This window comes from Trifolium pratense, linkage group LG7, assembly GCF_020283565.1.
Source record: "Trifolium pratense cultivar HEN17-A07 linkage group LG7, ARS_RC_1.1, whole genome shotgun sequence".
In the NCBI taxonomy this organism is placed as follows: domain Eukaryota; kingdom Viridiplantae; phylum Streptophyta; class Magnoliopsida; order Fabales; family Fabaceae; genus Trifolium; species Trifolium pratense.
The window spans coordinates 51,441,505-51,461,450 of record NC_060065.1 but is presented as its reverse complement, the minus strand read 5'-3'; the positions used below and the strand labels follow the sequence as shown (position 1 = coordinate 51,461,450).

The 19,946-nt window shown below is 31.3% G+C and overlaps 2 protein-coding genes across 3 annotated transcripts; one reads left to right on the top strand and one right to left on the bottom strand.

Moving 5' to 3' along the window:
* Window positions 1–5,639: 5,639 nt before the first annotated feature.
* On the top strand, window positions 5,640–6,545 carry LOC123894701. Its single transcript, XM_045944756.1, has 2 exons — window positions 5,640–5,874; window positions 5,979–6,545. Exons 1-2 carry the CDS (start codon window positions 5,779–5,781, stop codon window positions 6,087–6,089), a joined length of 207 nt encoding a protein of 68 aa, XP_045800712.1. The 5' UTR covers window positions 5,640–5,778; the 3' UTR covers window positions 6,090–6,545.
* Window positions 6,546–14,279: 7,734 nt separating this feature from the next.
* LOC123894699 lies at window positions 14,280–19,528 on the bottom strand. Of its 2 annotated transcripts, XM_045944754.1 has the most exons (9): window positions 19,173–19,489; window positions 18,927–19,067; window positions 18,152–18,247; window positions 17,895–18,021; window positions 17,332–17,441; window positions 16,318–16,401; window positions 15,058–15,140; window positions 14,669–14,902; window positions 14,280–14,608 (listed from the first exon to the last, which is right to left on the bottom strand). In XM_045944754.1, coding segments are annotated over exons 1-9 (1,155 nt in total). In that variant the 5' UTR covers window positions 19,452–19,489; the 3' UTR covers window positions 14,280–14,607. The 2 variants fall into 2 exon arrangements, with proteins under 2 accessions (XP_045800710.1, XP_045800711.1); XM_045944755.1 differs by having other exon boundaries at window positions 14,280–14,902; window positions 16,318–16,398; window positions 19,173–19,528.
* Between the last annotated feature and the right edge of the window lie 418 nt (window positions 19,529–19,946).

Sequence of the window (19,946 nt, the reverse complement as noted above, 5' to 3'; positions counted from 1 at the left end):
AAATGGTTTATTCATAAATGGAAAAATAAAATGTTTTGGAAATTTTATTTGTTGTATTAATTAATCTAATAAATGTTAAAGCAAATATCAATTATTTTTTATTGGCTGATTGGGGGAGCTTCCTCTTTGATAAAATTAGATGATCGTAAACTAACACATTGGCCTCAAATGGTTAATAAGATCTCCCAAAAAATCTGAGTTCGATCTCCGGTGGACGGTGGATACAATTTTTAATCAAATTTTACTTATTTTTTTTACTAAAGTTTACTTACCTCATGACTGAACTTTAGATTATCAAACTTTTTTTTCTCTCTGTAGAGGGTTAAAAAAAAAATTAGATGATTGAACAAGAGCTTTGAAATTGGCTTTTTCCTTTTATTTTTTAATGGGAAAATGGACATATTTGAGGGGATCAATTTTCTTGATTTACTGAACATTTTTAGGAGAGTGGAGACCATATTTGAGCTAGTGGCGGGAAAAGTCAATGGGTTGATTAGAATATGTGACATTTTTTAACAAACGTTTTTTTACTAAACAACAAACGTTGAATAGTTGACAATTAATATGTTTAGCCATTTGGTAAGAAAAAAAATTGCTTAGCCGCAGCCAGGGTAGTAGTAAAATATGATTTGGATTCTTTCATATTCTTTTAGTTTAGTTTTTCTCATTTTCTTTATTTAAGGGTGATAAATTCATCCAGGAAAAACTTATTTCGCTTTGACTCAACAACCCATTTAAAATGAAGCGAAATTGGTCAACTTAAATAGATATGATGAAATATTTACCTTTTGATGGGTTAACGGATAACGAGTTGACCCGTCAATAATAAAACACAATTAAAAATAATAAAGACATATTCAATGAATTCTTATTTTTTTTGACAAAACGTATTCAATGAATTTTAAAAGTCAATGAATTTTAAAGATAAATATTTGTTCATAATATTAATAATATGTAAAAGAGAAAAAAAAAATTAGGGTTTGTTTGGCATGACACCAAAACTGACTTATAGCTTATAAGTTAAAAGACATATTTGATAACGATTTTTTCATTACGAGCCTATAACTTATTTTACTAACTTATAAAACACTATTTCAAGTAGCTAGCTTATGAGCTTATAGCTTATAACTTATCATATTTTCTTCCAGTTTTACCCTTATTATTTTAATTAAAATTCACTATTATTTGTTATTTCGTACCAGATGGAAAAGAGGAGAACAACATACTGACAACGTTTGTTAACTAAAAAAATACTAACAACGTTAACACTTAACATGTTGTGTTAACATGCTCTTTTTTTTTTTTTTTTTGACAGACTTTGTTTTTTGACGAATTGATAGACTTTGTTAACATGCTGTAGACACTAATCCCATGAAAAAAATCTAGTACTATTTTACAATTATTAAATAAATAAAACCCAAAATAGATCAAATCAGTTTTCAAAACAAAAAAATCAAAACAAGCCTAATACTAATACATAGAAAGGCATAATTAAACGAACCATTCATGTCCATTTATATTTTAATAAAGTTTCAACAAATAAAAAATAATTTATAAATAATATATAAAAAATATACTAAATTAATAAATTTAAATTACTAAATTTTATTACTTTAAAGGGAGCGAAAACTGTAATTCACTCTAACTTTTATTATGCATTAAGAATGTCTTTTTATGTTATTTACATCTATTAGCTAGTTGAACCACTAATTTTACCAAGCATTTTAATTAGCTTATCATCCATTAATCATCAGCTATAAGCTATCAGCCATAAGCTATAAGCTAGATTATCAGCCAACCGCTATTTTTTTCAAAGTAAGTGATTGTCAACTTTTTACCCAAATTGTTTAAGGATGATATGGTAAATGTACAAATTTCTCTATTCTCTATGGTACGTACCACTTAGGGATGACAATGGGTAATGTATGGGTAGGGTACTATAGTACCCATCCACATACCCGCAATTTGAAAAAATACTTATACCCATCACTATATCTGTGTGGGTAACAACCTTTGTACTCGTCCTCATATCCTATGAGTACCTAAGTACCCATACCCGTACTCGTTACCCGCATTTTTACTAAAAATAAATCGATCCATTTTATAATATCATTTTAATATGGATTTCATTGATATGCACCGACGATGTAAAATAATTTTACACTGTCACCAATATCAACCATGTTTTCCGCCACATCACCCCATTTTCTTGACATGACATGACAAAATAATGATTATTTATTGGACAATTGTGTAAAACTATTTTACACCGTCAGTGCATGTCAATTAAACTCATAAATATAATTAATTAATTTTTTTAAAGACTTTAATGTTGACTCATGAAATTTATAAACAAAAATTTGATTAATATCACGATAAAGTTCATTTCTTTGTTGGGATATTCATATTGTGTTTGTATTAAGTTATAAATAAACATTTTATTAAAAATATGTAATAGTTTTATATTTTTTTAAACCGATAAACATATGTTATTATATAATAATATATATAAAATAAATAAATATATATTACGTGAGTATGGGGTTGGGTGGGTACTAAGGTACTTATACCCGCATTCATACCCGTTTATTTTTGTGGGTAATTGCTTATACCCGTCCCCGTACCCAAAATGCGGATTTTTACTCTACCTGTTATGAGTATTTTTTGCAGGTGCCCACTAAGTATTGGTCAAATTGTCATCCCCAGTACTCCCTCCGTCTCAAAATATAAGCAAAAGTTGATTAACAAAAATGAATGTATTTAGTCCAAATTTTTAACCAAATACATCAAAATTCTTTAACTCATTTTTACTTATATTTTGGGATGTACCGGTCAATCACAAAGGCACTCTACCACACAATGAAGGAAGATGCAACAACAACACCTCAAAATTATTAAATTAAGCTGTGACAACTGTGATGCCTCGTTCATATAACATATACCATACACGCGTCGATTACTAATTGGATTTTCCTTGAAAATATCGTCCAATCATGTTGGAGTAACTATGAACGTCGATGAGCCGCGTAACCTTAACCTCTAAATTATTCTTATGTCTTTTACCATATCATCCTCCAGGAGATCATCATTGTTATTTTAGTAAAAGATTAGCCATAGATAGTTGATAAGTTAGAAGATTGCGAATGAATTTATATCAAATTAAATTTATAATATTTGATAATATTAATAGTTATACCGATTAATATTGAATAAGTTAATTGATCGTGAATAAACTAGCTAATATGTTTGCACCTCTAGGTGACTGGAACTTTGAATTGTTATGTTAGTGGTTATGTCTTAAAATATGTAATGATATCTTAGCTACTTCTATCCTTTCTTCCTCTTTATCTAATGAACTACTCTCTCCGATATTTAACTTTTTTAGTATATTGAAGAATGAATGTATGTGACCTATATTATAGACCACATACGTCTATTTTTCAATGTACCAAAAAAGTTAAATTTGCTTTTAAATATGACCGGAGGAAGTAGCTTAATTTTGCTCTACTTATGATAGTTTTCAACAAAATTTGCTTATATTAGTTTTTTTAGACTCATCTTCCTCCTTTTCCGGAAATCTTTAAGCAAATTTAGCGTCGGGGGATCCAAAGAGGCAAGGCCGACCCAAAGAGGAGCAAGTGAGGCAGTCACCTTGAGCTTCATATTTTTTAGACCTGAAATTTATACTATCGATTAAATTAATAAGTATAATTTCATTAGTTTTAATTATTTTAGGGCACATGATATAAATTTTACTACTAATTCATTTACAAAAATAAAATAAACAATCTCATAAGTGTATTTCATATTTATTTTTGTATCATTTAATATTATAAGATCTAATTAATTATGCTTAAAAATACCTTAAGTTTTGTCGTTGTTAGTTTTAGAAGGCCTCATTTTAAATCTTGCTTTAGGTCTCTAGATTTATTAGGCAGGTCCTGTAAATAGGCTAAAGTTACTTCTTTGGCATGTGGTGCCCGGGTCTCTTTTGACGGACGAGATTCGTCATAAATAACATTTATCTTAGCATGTGTTATGTCCCATGCATGATGTGTCAACATTTTGAGAGCTCAAACTTATGAAACACCATAATAATAATAATAATAATAATAATAATAATAATAATAATAATAATAATAATAATAATAATAAGATATTGTCATTGTTCATAAAATATCATATGTGTGTCAATAAATTAGTCGTGAGCCATAATATTTGTCAATGGAAGGTCCTTGAATCAAATACTTTTAAGAAGTTAAGGAACAACACACTATATCGTTTTGTATATAGGGAAGATAAAGACGGAAAACTTTCACCCCAATCCTAATTTATTATGCTCTATAGTGTTGGCGCAGCAGAAGCAAGAATTTGCTTGGTTCAGAGGATGCAAGGTTCAGAGGTTGTGTTGCCTCTGACTCTGATGCGCTTCAGAGGATGGATTGCAGGCAAGCTCAGCAGGCACGCAGGCTTGACCTTGGGCACACTAGCAGTTTTGCAGAAACTGCTATATACAAGATGAACAAGTTTCTTGATGAAATTGATTAACAACTGAACATGAAAGACTTAGGGAAATAGAGAGTTTATTCTTCCTTAATGGGCCACAAAAATTGAATACAATATAATGCACTAGTTGCACTTTATATGGGGTGGCTTGTGTAACAAGCAAGCTCATCCCTTAGGCCTAAACTAATTCCCTAACTACCTAGTTAGTTACTAACAAACTTTAACTAACAAGTTGGTTGTAACTAACTCTAACAACACCTAAACAAACTCATTTTCAAGATGAATTAACCACTTTCTTAACACTCCTCCTTAATTCATGCTTGAATTGCAAACAACCAGTCCTAAGCTCCTCCTCAAAAACTCAAACCTGTCAAGCTTCACAGCCTTTGTAAAACCATCTACAAGCTGTACTTCAGTTGGACAATACTGCACTTCAATCATTCCATTTGTCACTTGTTCCCTAATGAAATGAAATCTGGTAGCAATGTGCTTGCTCCTGCCATGTGAAATTGGATTTTTAGCAAGACTTATAGCAGACTTGTTATCAATCCTTAGAATTAGAGGCTTCACTGGTTCACACTTGATTTCTATCATCACTGAATTCAACCAATTTGCTTGACATGCTGCAAAGGTGCCTGCTATATACTCAGCTTCACAAGATGAGAGAGCAGTCACAGTTTGTTTCTTTGTACACCAAGAGATTGCAGCATTATTGAACTTGAAAACATACCCTGATGTGCTCCTCCTATCAGTTATGTCTCCACACCAATCACTATCAGAATACCCTATCAAAGTACTCCCTGCACTGTTTGTACCAATAGGGAATAGTAAGCCAATTTCCAAAGTACCTTTGAGATATCTGAAAATCGTTGGAGAAATAAAAGTTTAATTTTTGCAAAATTAGAGAAACATAAAAAATATTTTGAATGGTTTGTGCTAAAAGTTAAGTGGTGGTGGTGACGTAAATATTTAGGTAGCCAAATTAGTAATTTCATAAAATATTATAAAAAAAAAAGTAATTTCATAAAATAATGAAAAGAAAAAAAAATCAATGTATTTTTGCCGCATAAATTAATATTCACTTTTTTTATTAAACCTATCTTCTCCCCTATATATATGCCGTCAAATACTCAAACCCTCTTCATTCAAACTTCCGCAAACAAAAAAAAAAGATTATCTCTCTCTCTCTCTCTCTCTCCACAAATTCACTTTCTAGATTTTTCTTCAAAACTCAAACTCCAATCTTCATCTCTTTTCTCAACCACACAAACTATGAAGAAGTCCGGCCTCTTCGCCGCTACAATCGCCGCCGCATCAGCCACCGCTGTCACCGTTTCATCTTCCGCAAACAACTCTCACCATCATCAGGTACTTACTTTACTACTTTTTCTTTTGTTCTTTATCTTTAAACCCTGGATCTGATATTTCTTGAATGGTTTTTGATTTTGTTGTTTGTAATTTGTGTTTTTCAGGAAAGTACTTCTGAGAAAATAAATCGCAATGAGAATTCTTCGTCGGAGAAATTTGCGCCGAGATTTGATGGTTTGCGGTTCATTGAAACGCTTATAACTGCTCATAGATGAAAGGGGTTTTCGAATTTTCGCTGAATTTCAATGAATCTGTTTCTTCATCTTGTTGGCCTCTGTTTGGTTTAGAGAAGAAGATTTCACTTGTTGGAAATATTTCTTTTTAGTTTTTTTAGAATGAATTAAGAGTTTAATCGTTGTGCACCGTCGGTGTAAATTATTTTTACACATACATTCAATGACGCGTTGCCACGTCATTTAATGAATGTGACAAATCATGTGTTTTTAATGACCATACATGATGTGTCGATTTTTTATTGGACGCATGTGCAAAATAACTTTACACCGACGGTGCATATAAATTAAATTCATGAATTAATAGGAGAAATATTGAAAAAAAGATAATTTGTAATGTTACGAAATTATTTGGTGCTTTTCTTTTTTGTGACCTATTTATGGGTAATGAAAAATTAAAGTATAAAGTTTTGAATGATTATGTACCAAAATTATTTTTGAATGATTTGTGCTAAAATATTTTTATTCATTTATCATTTATTTAATGTTTCCCTTATATTTTCTTTCTAAAGAAAATTAGATTAGACTATTTGTGTCAATTTTTTTAAAATTAGTTACAATTTTTTTTTCTTTCATCACCAATTTAATCTAGTTTGGGGTCAGTTATGACATTATTAAGTCGTTTTAGTCTTCTTCCGATCATAATTGCGGGGATCTGTAGACATTTCTACCAAATTCAAAGCGCCAATTACTATAATCAGCTATTGTTTGCAAAATTTACACACACTGAATACAGGAATTCACGGTTTGAACCTCCCCCTATATTTTTAATAAAGTGGTGCACCGTCCAGTTGTAGGTCCAAAGAAAGTACATAATTGCTTGGCTGTCGATTGCTGCTAGCTTTGTACTATGATTGGTTGTCAATTTTATCATAGTTTAGTATGCTTCAACATGTGAATGTACTAACCTTATTATAATCAATTACTAAAAATAAATAGGGTCAATTGAAGATAAAAGAATTCTCTTGGTGGCATTTAGTGTTTGGGGTAGTTCATACAAATTAAAATTTTCAATTTTAAATGGGTTTTTGCTAATAAACAATAGGATTAATGTCTTTCAGATTAATCGGTCTTTGAATGGTTTGATATCGAAGATAAAAGAAAGTTAACTAGAAGTAAATTCTATGCTATTTTAATTCTCTTTTATTTTCATAATTTAGAATTTGATGGTGAAATCTCATGTAAATGTTTGATTAGATAATTGGTACATGAAATTAAAGTAATCAAGGTAGTGTACAATATTGCTTTTGCAATCGATTGTTTGTTTTACAATAATGATGGTGATGGTTGCTTGGTATAATACTCCTATATGGAATGGAATATTCTCTACCAAGTAAATTTTGTTGTGTGTGATGATGAAACAATTTTTTAGTACTATTTTGCTACTGTGCGTGTTGGGCAAGCAGCTAAATTGTCTAGTATATTCTTTGGTGTGTGACAAATTTCTGAATCTGATGCTGAAAAATAATTCATGAATCAAATAAGAATCAACCCAATTTACGAAATTTCTATTGTTTTGCTTTATTTCACGAAAGGAATTTTGAATTTTTTATATGTTTTTGTGAAAGACTAGAAAGCCCCTATTTGATTGAGGATTGCTGTCCCGAATTGAGTCTTATTGGTGCGGTATGAGCTTTTAAACAATGATGTTAGGTTATATGGTTGTTACATGAAAAAAGAAGTGCAGAGTAAGGAGTAAACTACAAGTAAAGTAATGCAAAAATCAAGATCATTTGTTATGTTGGTTTACGATACAGGTGATGATCCAACCCTAGATCTTTAACATACTATTTAAACTCTTCATCACTATACCAAATTTAGTGACTTGCAAAAATCAAGATCATATCCTGATTCTCTTATTGCTTATGAACTTTGATGATTCAATCGAATGGCCGATGAATCAAATCGATCAAATTTGATCTATGTTGTTTCAGGTAATAATTTGTTGGAGATTTCGAAATAGTGCAGAGAACAATTATGTGTGAATACTCCACGACTATAAGAGAAAAGGACACCAAATTTTCATTCATAATATTAAAGTATTAGTATGAGTCATTCTTCTATATATTCAATATTTAACTCATTCATAATGAATGTGAATTTTAACTATCTACGTTTCACACTTGAACCTAACACAATTTAATGTCATTCAAAGTTGCTGTTTTATATCAATAACATTTTTTTAAGACAATTATTTTTTTCACCATTAGTATCCGGCCCACTGGACCGTCTAATCTGGTTCGGGGGGTCAGTTCTGACATCAAGTGATTTCAGCCCCTTTTCGATCGCAGTGGCATGGATCGAACCATGGTCCTCCGTGTCAAACACCACTGTACCAAGATAATTACACATGAGAAAAGTTGGATCAGTTTTGTGCTTACATTCCTAATTTTTTGATATTTTTATTTTCATTTTCTCAAAAAGCATAAATTCTTGACTCATTAAGCATAGATTCATAGCTTTCAAGATTTATCAATAGGCACCAAGCCATTTAGTGGATGAATAGAACCCATGACCAAATCCTTTTCAAGTCATAGCTTAGCACCTTCTTCCAAGTAATGCTAAATGCAAATTCTCCACTAGCAAAAAGTATAGTATATAATTAAATTTTGGAATTGACATCATTTACCACTAGGCTTTATAGACCAAGTACACAACTTGACCTTATCACATGAGGTTGGAGTTTAAGCAAGCTATATATCTCCACAAATGCGTGATCCGTGAAGTCACCGAAAGTTTATGTTTCAAACTTTTGAAAATTTCATGCATTCAATTGCATTGTTGTGTTGTGTACTTTGTGTTACACTTTTTCAGTTTTCTGTTTCACTTGGCGTGGGAATTTCCCACACACTTTCATAACTTTTGCAATTTAATAGTTGTACTAACACGAGAAGATTACTCTTCCCTTTTTCAAGGAAATTTCAATTGTTTTTTGTTTCTTTTTCTAAAATAAATTTAAAGTGAAAATATAATGTTTTGGTTCAAGATAAAGAAAACCGATTCAAATAGTCCTTATAAAAGTACTATTTATATTTATATCCGTCAAAGACATTATTGCTAGTTAAATCTAGAACATAATTTTTTCCATTCCACTACTTTACATGTTAGCTCGTCTCTGTCTTCATCTTTGTGTTTGCCGATTCAATTGATGCTGCTCGTCCGTCAGGATGGCTCGACGTGGATACCTGTTCTTATTCATTCCTAGTTCCACCTTCTTGACATAGTTTCCGTCTCTTGAATACCAACTTACCCTCTTCAAATATATTATTGTGTCTCGAGCCTAGAACCTCACTTATAAATATTTGGATAGTGGTGAAAGATTTGGACAATATGCATAAGGTTCTAGGTTCGATCATCATGACAACATTGTAAACCAAAAAAAAAAGTCACAAGAAATGTTTATCCAAAAAATCACAAGAATTAACAAATTATGCAATCTAATTTTTATATTAAATTTTCAAATTATTTTTCCCATATTGAGACATATATACTTTTTTTTGGGTACATAGACAAAATCGTCATAAACTCACACACACGAGTGAGAGAGTCGGAGTTCGAACCTCGATCGTGCTATCTAACCTAACAATTTTGACATTTTTTTACCAATTGAGTTAGGACTTGTGGACAGACATACTACTTTTTTTTCTCGTGCATAAAAATAATTAATGAATGTATCAACCGATTTTTAGATGATTAAAGATAATTTATGTTTTCGTCAGAAAAAGAAGATAATTTATGTAAAAAAAGAAAAGAAATTAAAGATAATATTGTAAAAATTAATTTATGCATATAATAATTTTGAAAATGACTTATGAAAACGAAAATTTCTTTTAAAACGAGCTTATATTTATACATGGATGAATGTAGACATTCTTAGCCTATTTCAATATTATTAAGCAAGCATGTTTCTTACTAAATATCACTATTAAGCTTTCAATAGTCATTCATTTTTTCTTCTTTCTATTTGTGATTCTTAACATATAAAGGATGCAAAGGATCGATGCTTCCAATTTTCAACTGTAACCCTCCAGAAAAGGCCGATATCACATCACACAATCAAACATGTCATGTGATATTTCCTTACATAATGAAACAAGTGAGTAGGTTAAAATTTGGACAAAGAATAATCGGCAGACAAATATAAATAATTTTTCTTCCTTAAAAAAAAATATAAATAATTTTTCTGGCTATGAAACTAAACAACCACTTTAAGTAGGTCTACATGAAGAAGATGGCATGGTTGACTCAATAATTTTATTTATTTTTGGACATAGCTCAATAATTTGTTGGGCAAAAGTAGTTGTATCAATAATTTAGCTCCATATCAATTTAAGTTGTTGGACCATTAAAATTAAGTGATTAAAAATTTCAACATTAATAAGTGTTGAGAATAAAAAAAATTGGATTGAAAGAGATTTTAACACCACATATCTATACAAAACTATAATATTAGATATATGAATCAGATCTCGTATATTACTAATATTTAGTATTCAACTCATTTGTAGTTGATGTATGACTAACCATTCACACTTGAATACAACAATCTTTATATCAAGTGTGAGTTTTCTGCACCTACAACTGTGTCGCCATTATTACCAATGAAACACGTCTTCTAACTACACTCATGAAAATTTTCGATACAACGATCCAATATTACGATCTATTCAGCTCGCCTAACAAGTCGAATCAGAGCTCTGATATAATTTGTTTGGGAGTATTAGATTTTATATTGTGTCCAAGTCATCTTTACAAAATCAATTTTTGAGGTGAAGATTGTCCCAAACAAATACTTTCATAGCGAAACTTTATCTCATCGAATGTGAGACTATTTTACCTTTGCATGCCTAAGACAAACATTTACATCATAACTCGAGTGACCCAACAAATATTGAATCGACTCTAGTATCATCTTAATGTGCGAGATACCATTAATTATAAACTTATTTTAGTTCACCAGGTTCTACACTGTAGGACCCAATCATACTCAAAAGAAAAGTTTGATCCTGGCCCAGAAATAACGCATATGAGATTTTCTTTTTCAATACACTCTACTACACTCAATAATATATTTTTATATTTAGTCTAATTCATTTTTAAAAAACTACATGTGTTCTAGTTTTCAACAAAACACTCAAATTAGGAAATTTCTTTTTCTTTATTTTTTTGGTAGAAAATTAGGGAATTTCCTATTTCTAGTTTTCAAACAATTATTATCATTTTCAAGAAGTTTTTAGTTATTTGCTACTTTAAATAGATTCTATTGTTTTTGAAACATAATATTAGTTGAGTTGTACCAAAAGATATAATACTAATTGTTTGAGAGTGATAATATACTCATGGCACAAATAATTCAATTCATGTAGTTAATAAATTTTATCTATTATTAAGAACAAATGGTTCGACAGAGTAGTATACTCGAATGACCTTATATTTTGGATAAGTTAATAGTCTACAAAACTTTTTGTAATCCTTATCCAAAACCTTAAACACCAACTACTTTGAAGTAGAGGGAATGAGAGGTCATTCCTAGAACAAATGGCCAATTGAACAGTCAAGTATCAATATTAATATTTATATTTATATATAGACAAAATAGTTAGGTATACAGATATACACAACAGTTAAAAAATGATGCAATATACTAAAGTTGTTAGAAAGTTATATAATTCAACTTATGAGTAACACTTGTCAGCAGATCAAATTCTTTTAAATACATAAAAAAAATTGGATGGTGGAGGATTAAACTGCATCCCCAGTAATCCAATTTGGACATAAGAGGATCTGCTCTCTATACTGTGAGAGGAGATCCTCTCATTTCCGATCTCAGCCTTCCATTTTTTTTTGTTGTTTACTGTTTATTCAAATAAAAAAATTGGATGGTAGACGATTAAACTGCACTCCCTGCAATCCTCTCATATACTGTTATGTTGTAATCTCAGAAATTTCTTTTAGAACATATCGATTTTTTATTGTTTTTATTTTATTTTAGTTTTTGAATTTTATACACTTTCTTCTTTGCCATACATAAAATATTGGTGCAACATCTGCAATCATCTCTGACATTAACCGAAAAGTTTGATTATGAAAATTCCCAAAGCTTATTAAATTGTACTAAATTGTTTGTTTCTTCTTGATTTTTCATAACTATATTATTTTCTCTGGTCAATCTTTTTATTTATTTATATATTTATTGAGCTTTAGTCAATTATTAAAATATTTGTAGCTATGACTTTCTTCTTCACACCTATGATATTGGAGGAAATTTAGTATGATGTTTTTGGTAAAAAATGATAGAAGATAAACATGAGTGATATACCATTGAACGTGCCAAGTCCACTGTTAATTTAGTTGTTACATTACGAGTCGGTGGTATGATATATGAACAATTGTCAAAGCGGAACCCACATCACATATCATCATCATTATCTATAAAGATTGATGTGATTCTCAAACCAATAATTTGCTAATTAAATATACAATAAGAAAAATGCTAACTCATGATAGAAGTTGCTTGAAAGTATATTGCTTAGAAATTTAAAGAGATATTTCTCATATAGAAAATCATGTGTGGTATTAACAAGGTTTGATTTGTAGTATGATATTGACAAGGTTTGATTTGTATTTTTATGATTAACAAAGAAATGCATATATGTAATGTGAGGCGTGTGGAGATAAGTAGGATGTATATAAGTGTTTTTGTTAAAAAAAAAAAAAAAGCTAGTTAGGTGTATTGTATCGTTAGACTTTTTTTGTCAAATAGTTTAATGGCTAAAATTTTATTTTTTAAGGTGAAATAGTGAGAGTAGTAGAGTTCGAACCTCAGTCATGCATTTTACATGTAATGTCTCTACCAACTGAGTTATGCTCACGATAATTGTATTTTAAGAATTTATTTAAAAGTTTAGAGAGAAAGAGTATTAAATTTTTTATATTGGATTCAAGTTATTATTACAAAATTAACGAATTGTTTCCAACTTATTTTCAGACTTTTATCTTATCTAATATGAAACTTTTAACCAGTAAGAAAAAATGAAACTTTTAACACACTCACACGATCAATACTGAATTCAAGTTATCTTAAATCGACTCTAATACCCTCTTAAAATTTGGGTTTACTCTAACTTAACCCTTATAAATTTATAATATTAGCTTAAAATTTGAGAGGTGTCGCTTTTTATAAACTTATTTGAAGCTTTATCAAATATGTGAAACTTAGGTTTTTCTAATACATCCTCTTAATAGTATTAGACTTAAAACTTGGTGTGTGAAAATAAATGTTGGGTGACTTGAATCAACAATATACTCTAATACTATAGGTTATAACTCATCTTACAAAAATGACTAGTAACATAAGTACTATTCCACTTATAAAGTCGTATCTAGGTGTCATCTCATCAAATGTGAGACTACTGACAAAATGGGAGAGAACTAGTAGATTTCAAAAAATAACATTCATAAATATAAATATTTTCATACAAAAGAAATAATAGATTTCATATGTTTTCCTTCCCTCCTTTCCCTAACTCCCAAACAGAGGCTAAGTGACAAACATATGGCCTCAAAGCTGTTGAGTTGAGTAGTACTAGAAGCAGATGATGTGCTCTAACATTAGCCATGAGATGTGGCTGGCCATTGGACAAATGTGTCCTACGAAGTAATAATGAGGCAAGATCCTTTCACACAAAATGGTTGAAATTGAATAAATTTTAGGTGACTAGAATAGTTAGATAAAACTATTAAACTTTAAGAAAGCATGGATGCTTGTGACTCTGGCAGAGGCAGAATATGGTTGAGGTTTCGACTCTACCTGATGTAGTACGAGTCATTCGGGCCATACTGGAGGGACTAAGCCATGACGAAGCCGTCTTAGCTAGCTTATGGGATGCCTTATTCGCTTATCACCTAGCCCGGATGGCTATGAGCCATACAAAAACACATGTAAAACAAAAGTCCATAAGTGGACAGTACTCGGAGCAAGGGTACCTATGTGGAAGAGGGATCCAGATTCGACATACTAATTCCGTGACACAATTAATAATCTTGGTTATCCGATCTCAAATCAATGTAAAACATTATTCGGTAAAGGTGTACTATGAGCCAAACAATCTCAAATCAATAGTCAAGAATAATCAGTGCGTATTTTTTTGTACTACCGTGAATCCAAATCTATGAAAAAATACCTGATGTACTCCAAAACTCTATGGAGTACTAAATTACATTATAAGTGTATTTACTACTATCAAAAAGTTGCAAGAAAAATTAGAAGTGTATTTACTACTATCAAAAAGTTGCAAGAAAAATTATACACTGTTCTCTAATATCCTCTTACACAAGCTAGAACATATTATATCCATTTTCCTTTTCAATTAGTATTACTCTCTTCCCTAAATAAAGTACTAAGTGACTATTAAGAAGATTGTGTAGGAGGATATAACATCAATCACGTCGTAAATGAAAGGAAGAATGTATAAGTCATTGTTTCAACTGAACTTTGACACTTGAAACCTTCGTAAAAAGTAAACATGAAGTATGTTCTAGTCTGCAATAACCGCAGCCACTATATCTCATTAGGGTTGATAACTTCCTTATTTGGCCTTACTTTTCGTGTAATGGACCTTCCCATTCGAAGTCGTCTCTTTGTGAGGGCATCTAATAGGATTGTTAGAGCATGTTCTATTGCTTCTGACTGTTTATCCAATCCAATGGAGCTAAACCTTGGGAGAAGTTGAAGCTCCAAGAGCAGGCCAGCGGCGGCTGCTGCTGTACATGTACGATCCCAAGATGGTTGGGGCCTGCCCTTGAAATACCATAAATGCGTATTAGACTTCATATCAACACACATCAGAATATCCGTCAAAAAACACACATCAGAATATCCTATGACTAAGATAAGATCGAGAAGGCGAAAAGCAGCAACAGATAATCATAAGTTCACTTTCTTTCTCACCTAAGTTTATGCATGGCAGAAGTACCGGGATTTAGGGATATACAAGAAAGGTCCTCGTCTCCCCAAATTGACTTTGCATGATCCTGTTGCAAACAAAATTTCACATTTCTCAGCAGAATCACAATTATCTAATCACAAACTGTGCAAGCTTCTGTTAGTACTGTTTATTTATTTAATCAACAGCAATTGGCAACAGTTTGTGTATAATAATGGAAACATTTGTGGATAATTAATTCATACTTTGTAGAAAAATTCATGCAAAAAATATCTCCAGAGTTCAAACATAATGGTCTAATGGATCAATTGGGAATAAAAATTGTTGTGTTACTGTTTAATGCCTTCATCTACTAGAAGTGAAGTACAACGATTATAATCTATAGGGCATTCCTCTACTTAATACTCCCTCCATCTCTTATTATTGAGACTTCTTTGCAATTAACCGTATTGTCAAATTCTCAAGTTAACTCATAGAATCATGTGAGTTTATGACTCTTGGCATAAAATCAAGTTAATTTGCATACAAAATTGTTTTGGTGTAAATTTCAGTACACTCGCATTCGCATAGACTTGTACAGATTCACATAGAAACACACTTACACACGAGTTGGGGGACAACATAACCAGTCTACAGCATAATGGTCATTTCCCCCAGATATGCCTAAATGAATGGTTCAGTATTTTTCCAAAAAACCTCAAATGCAACAGCTAAATGTCAAAACTCCATAGTGCACAAATGATCAACCGCATAGCTGTTCAACTACAAAGATGTGCATTTAACATCCCATATGAACCCGTCAATAAAAGAGAAGAACGGCGTTGTATTCTCAAGCTCCCAATATAGTCGAACTTACAGACCAGAAAAATATGAACAAACTTATCTTTCCAAGCTTACAACGAGTCCATCTTTCCCATAAGATGAATGAACCCAACTTGGATGAAACCATGGTTTAATTTATAAGTTGCGAATATTTAAATTTTGCTATCGTGATTTGCTTTATTTCTAAGTTAGAATGTTAAATATGTATTGTGTATATAGTATCAAATTGTATTTAGATCCTAAGCTAGATGTTTCGAACATTATTCCTGTGTTAAGTAAACTTACATTTGTAAGAGGAGTTGGAACTAGAACCTATTCATAAAAATATGCAGTTCAATAAATTTTATTCTACCTTGGCACCTAATCACCAATCATATAGTAGGTTAATTTTTTGAGGATCAACAACTGAAGAAAATGCAGAAGAAAATCCACCCAAAAGTTACCTGAAGGCGCCTAAACATTGCTGCTGAATTGCTCCACGTCCCATCAATTAAAATAAAATGCTGAGTTGTATCTACTTTTAACTGCTTTATAATTAAGGAAAAAACTATTACTTACATGATATCACCAAATTGAAGATAGCAAAATCTATTTATGAAAATGTTAAAAGAAGCAATAATAAATGCAGTTTGGTTCACAGGTAATAATAAATGTGTGTGTGTGTGTTAATTCATTCAAATTTGTAACTGTTATTTAAAGCTCTACATTTCCTTTTCGTTTTGTGTAATTCCCTAGTTCCCTAAGAGGACATATCATCTGTTTTCAGTTAATACAAAGTCATTTTCAGTGTTTACTCCTTATTTTTCAGTTTAGAGTTACCAGGTTACCTAGTCAAACTTCAACCGGTAAATCCAAAAACAAGTTTAGATCATATGATTTAATAACTTCTTAAAAGTAGTCAAAATTCTAGTATTGATTGCTGCAGCAAAACACATAAAGCAGCTAGCATATCAGTAGTGCTATTTAATTTCATCTCATTTAGAAAACATAGGGTCTGTTAGGATTGACTTATCTGAGCTTATTCTGACATAAGCACTTGTGAGACTGTTTGGAAGACCTTATGAAAACAACTTATGAACTGTCCATAAGTTGTTTTTAACTTATTTATACAAGCTCTTGAGATAAGCTTATGCAAACAGCTTATATGAGAACAGTTTGACTTTATTTTATATTTTGTTATAGTAATAGTTTATACATAATCACTTATGCTATAAGTTCTTTGTTAATTTTTATCCAAACAGGGCCTTAACTCCATAGGACAAACAACAACAGGCAATTTAACATTTAACGACTGACATTAAATACATGAAAATGGAAAGTAATTGACAAGGCTCAAATAATGTAGATTGCTTCAAGGTACATTCACACACCCAACTCTCCGCTACAGACATGATCACTACTATTATTTGTATATCAACAATAGGAAATACAGTGTTCAATATAATGATAAACTAAACCTTTTCTGATGTTACTTCATTATTTGCATCTGGTTCCTGACCAAATGCATTTTCAACTGACTCCAAAACGGCATTCTTATTTGGATAAAGGCACCACACATTGCTTCTTCCTGAGTTAAGGTAAAATCCACAACATAAGTAATAAATTAAAGTATACAACTTAGAAGATATAAAAATATAGTCACCGAGAACTGGTAGATACAACTTAACAAGGATAGTGTACTAAATTAAAGTATACAATACATCTAAATTGATAAAAGGAGTTCAATTTAAGTATACTATGATGATCTTGAAAATAATAGAATTGAAGGAATATGTACACTTTTTCCAACCCATATTTGGTTTAGATGATAAAATATTATATTTTACATGAAACATAGACGGTAGAAGTTATCGAAATAGTTGAAAGTATGCAAGCTTAAGAATTCCAAAATTGAAATCAGAGACTTCTTCAATAAACAGAAACCATACCATAGTATAGTAGTGACTGAAAAAGAGACTACTTCAATAAACAGAAACCATAGTATAGTAGTGACTGAAAATATTGTTATAAATTGAGAGACCTGCCAGTTTAAGAGAATTCCACATGATTTGTTCGTGTTCAGGAATACCAAAAAGGCACAAAGTTGCAGCATCAACACCAAAAATTTGCCACAAAAGCTTTCCGGTGTTGTTCTGTCGTAAAAAGTCCTGCATATGAAGACTAAAAAGTAAATATATTGTATGAAAAATAGACAAAACACAAAAAATAGAACACCATAACCTAATCCTAATCCACAAGTGATTGTATCGTATTATCATATATATTATATATCTAAACCTTGGGATGCATATACAGCCAAAACCTTATTCCAGGAAAGAGCAAGCAGGATGTGATTTGTGAACACATGCAATCTTCTTCCATAGGAAGCCAACACTACAAAAATAAAAATGAAAGCAAGATTAAAATGAAAAAAATGTAATAAGCACCATCACCAGGACAACCATTATTTAGCAACAACAAGCTATATAGTACCGACACTTCAGATCAAAGACGTAACAGACACCAACACAACACTGACACATGTAACTACATGTAATCATTTTAAGGCCAAATGCATTCAGAGGTCTTTTTAAGTTTTGCGTTTGTAACAAATAGGTCCTTTAATTATTTTAGGTAACAAATAGGTTATTTAAGTTTCTAATTTATTGCACCGTTACCATTAAAGTTACTTTCTGTTACAAAAACACTGAAGTAACTTAGTGAGACCGTAGTGAACACTGCGTTTTGGCTTCCAAATACAGCTTTCAGTGCAAGTTAACGGTTATGTTAGCACTTATGTAACACAGGCTGGAAGGGTAGCATTGCAATAAATTAGAAACTTAAAAGACCTATTTGTTATCTAAAAAACTTAAATACCTATTACCTTAAAAAACTTAAATGAGCTATCTATTACAAATGCGAAACTTTTCCTGAATGCTTTATGTCTTTCATTTTCTTATTATTACAACAAGTTTCTACGTATCAACGGTGTCATGTTCGGTGTCGGTGTCTGTATATGTTTGTGCTCTATAGACAACATCATCATTAATGTAAAAACCAAAGAAAATTAAACCTTTTGACAAAGGTAACCCTTGCTACCAATTACACGACAAGCTATTTGTCTAGCTGAAAAAAATTTAAGCTTTTCTTCAGAATCAGGTAAAGCCTTATAAGTTGCACGGTGTTTCTTATCTTCTTGTTGTCCAATATTCCCCTAAAAATCCATCAAATCAATCACATCAAATCTCACACACACAAAACAACAACAACAACAACATCATCAACATTACTAGATTAGAGAGAAAGAGAGAAAACCCACTTGTAACTTTCCACCGGCGCGACCAAACTTCATCTGAGAATCAAAATCTTTCTCTAGAAGCTTCAAATCCTCAGCGATTTGAGTAACCATAGCTGGGACTGGTGAAGTGGTGCCCCAACCTTGCCATTCTTGTAAGGAGACAACAGCAGCGTCGTTGTTGTTCATTTCCGTCGTTGGATTGCAACAATGGTGTGTTGTGAGGATTTGGGTTTTGTTTCTTGGGAATAGGAAAAAGACTCTTCTTGTCCAAGGATTTGATGACAACAACGTAGTAGCCATTGTTCCTTCGATAATCTGTTTTTTTTTTTTTTTTTTTTTGTCTTTGCACTGGCCCAGTTTTCAGATGTTGTAAGCCCGTAGAATATGAGCAACATTTCTTAGATATAAGAGTTACTTTTCGTGCCGCTAAAATTACCAAATCTTTGTACCAAAAAAAAAAAAAATTTTTTTTTACCAAATCTAACCTCTCGTTTTTTAGGATGCGAGTATTTTTTGTATTTTAAATAGCGAGTGACAATATTTTTAATTCAAACTCAATGTCTATATCCTCTAGATGAAAAAAAAAATCATGAAAAAAAAAGTTCGCATTCTAGAATGCGAACTGAGTTTGTAGTTTGCATCCTAGAAAGCGAACTCAGTTCGGTTTGCATTCTAGAAAGAGATCAATCATAGACACACACACACACCGTATAATTGTATAAATTGAAATCACTTTTTTTTAATCACTCGCTCATACATTGTTTCATTTTTTGGGGGGTAAATGAAGTGTTCACA

Bases quoted from the DNA above. Each gene is read 5' to 3' on its own strand.
- LOC123894699 (XM_045944754.1), bottom strand. From the start codon at position 19,451: ATGGCTACTACGTTGTTGTCATCAAATCCTTGGACAAGAAGAGTCTTT. The intron at 18,022-18,151 runs GTTTAGATATAT...CTTCATATGCAG, and splicing joins GGCTGTATATGCATCCCAAG to GACTTTTTACGACAGAACAA. The intron at 14,903-15,057 runs GTGAGAAAGAAA...TTTCAAGGGCAG, and splicing joins TCTGCCATGCATAAACTTAG to GCCCCAACCATCTTGGGATC.
- LOC123894701 (XM_045944756.1), top strand. From the start codon at position 5,779: ATGAAGAAGTCCGGCCTCTTCGCCGCTACAATCGCCGCCGCATCAGCC. The intron at 5,875-5,978 runs GTACTTACTTTA...TGTGTTTTTCAG, and splicing joins ACAACTCTCACCATCATCAG to GAAAGTACTTCTGAGAAAAT.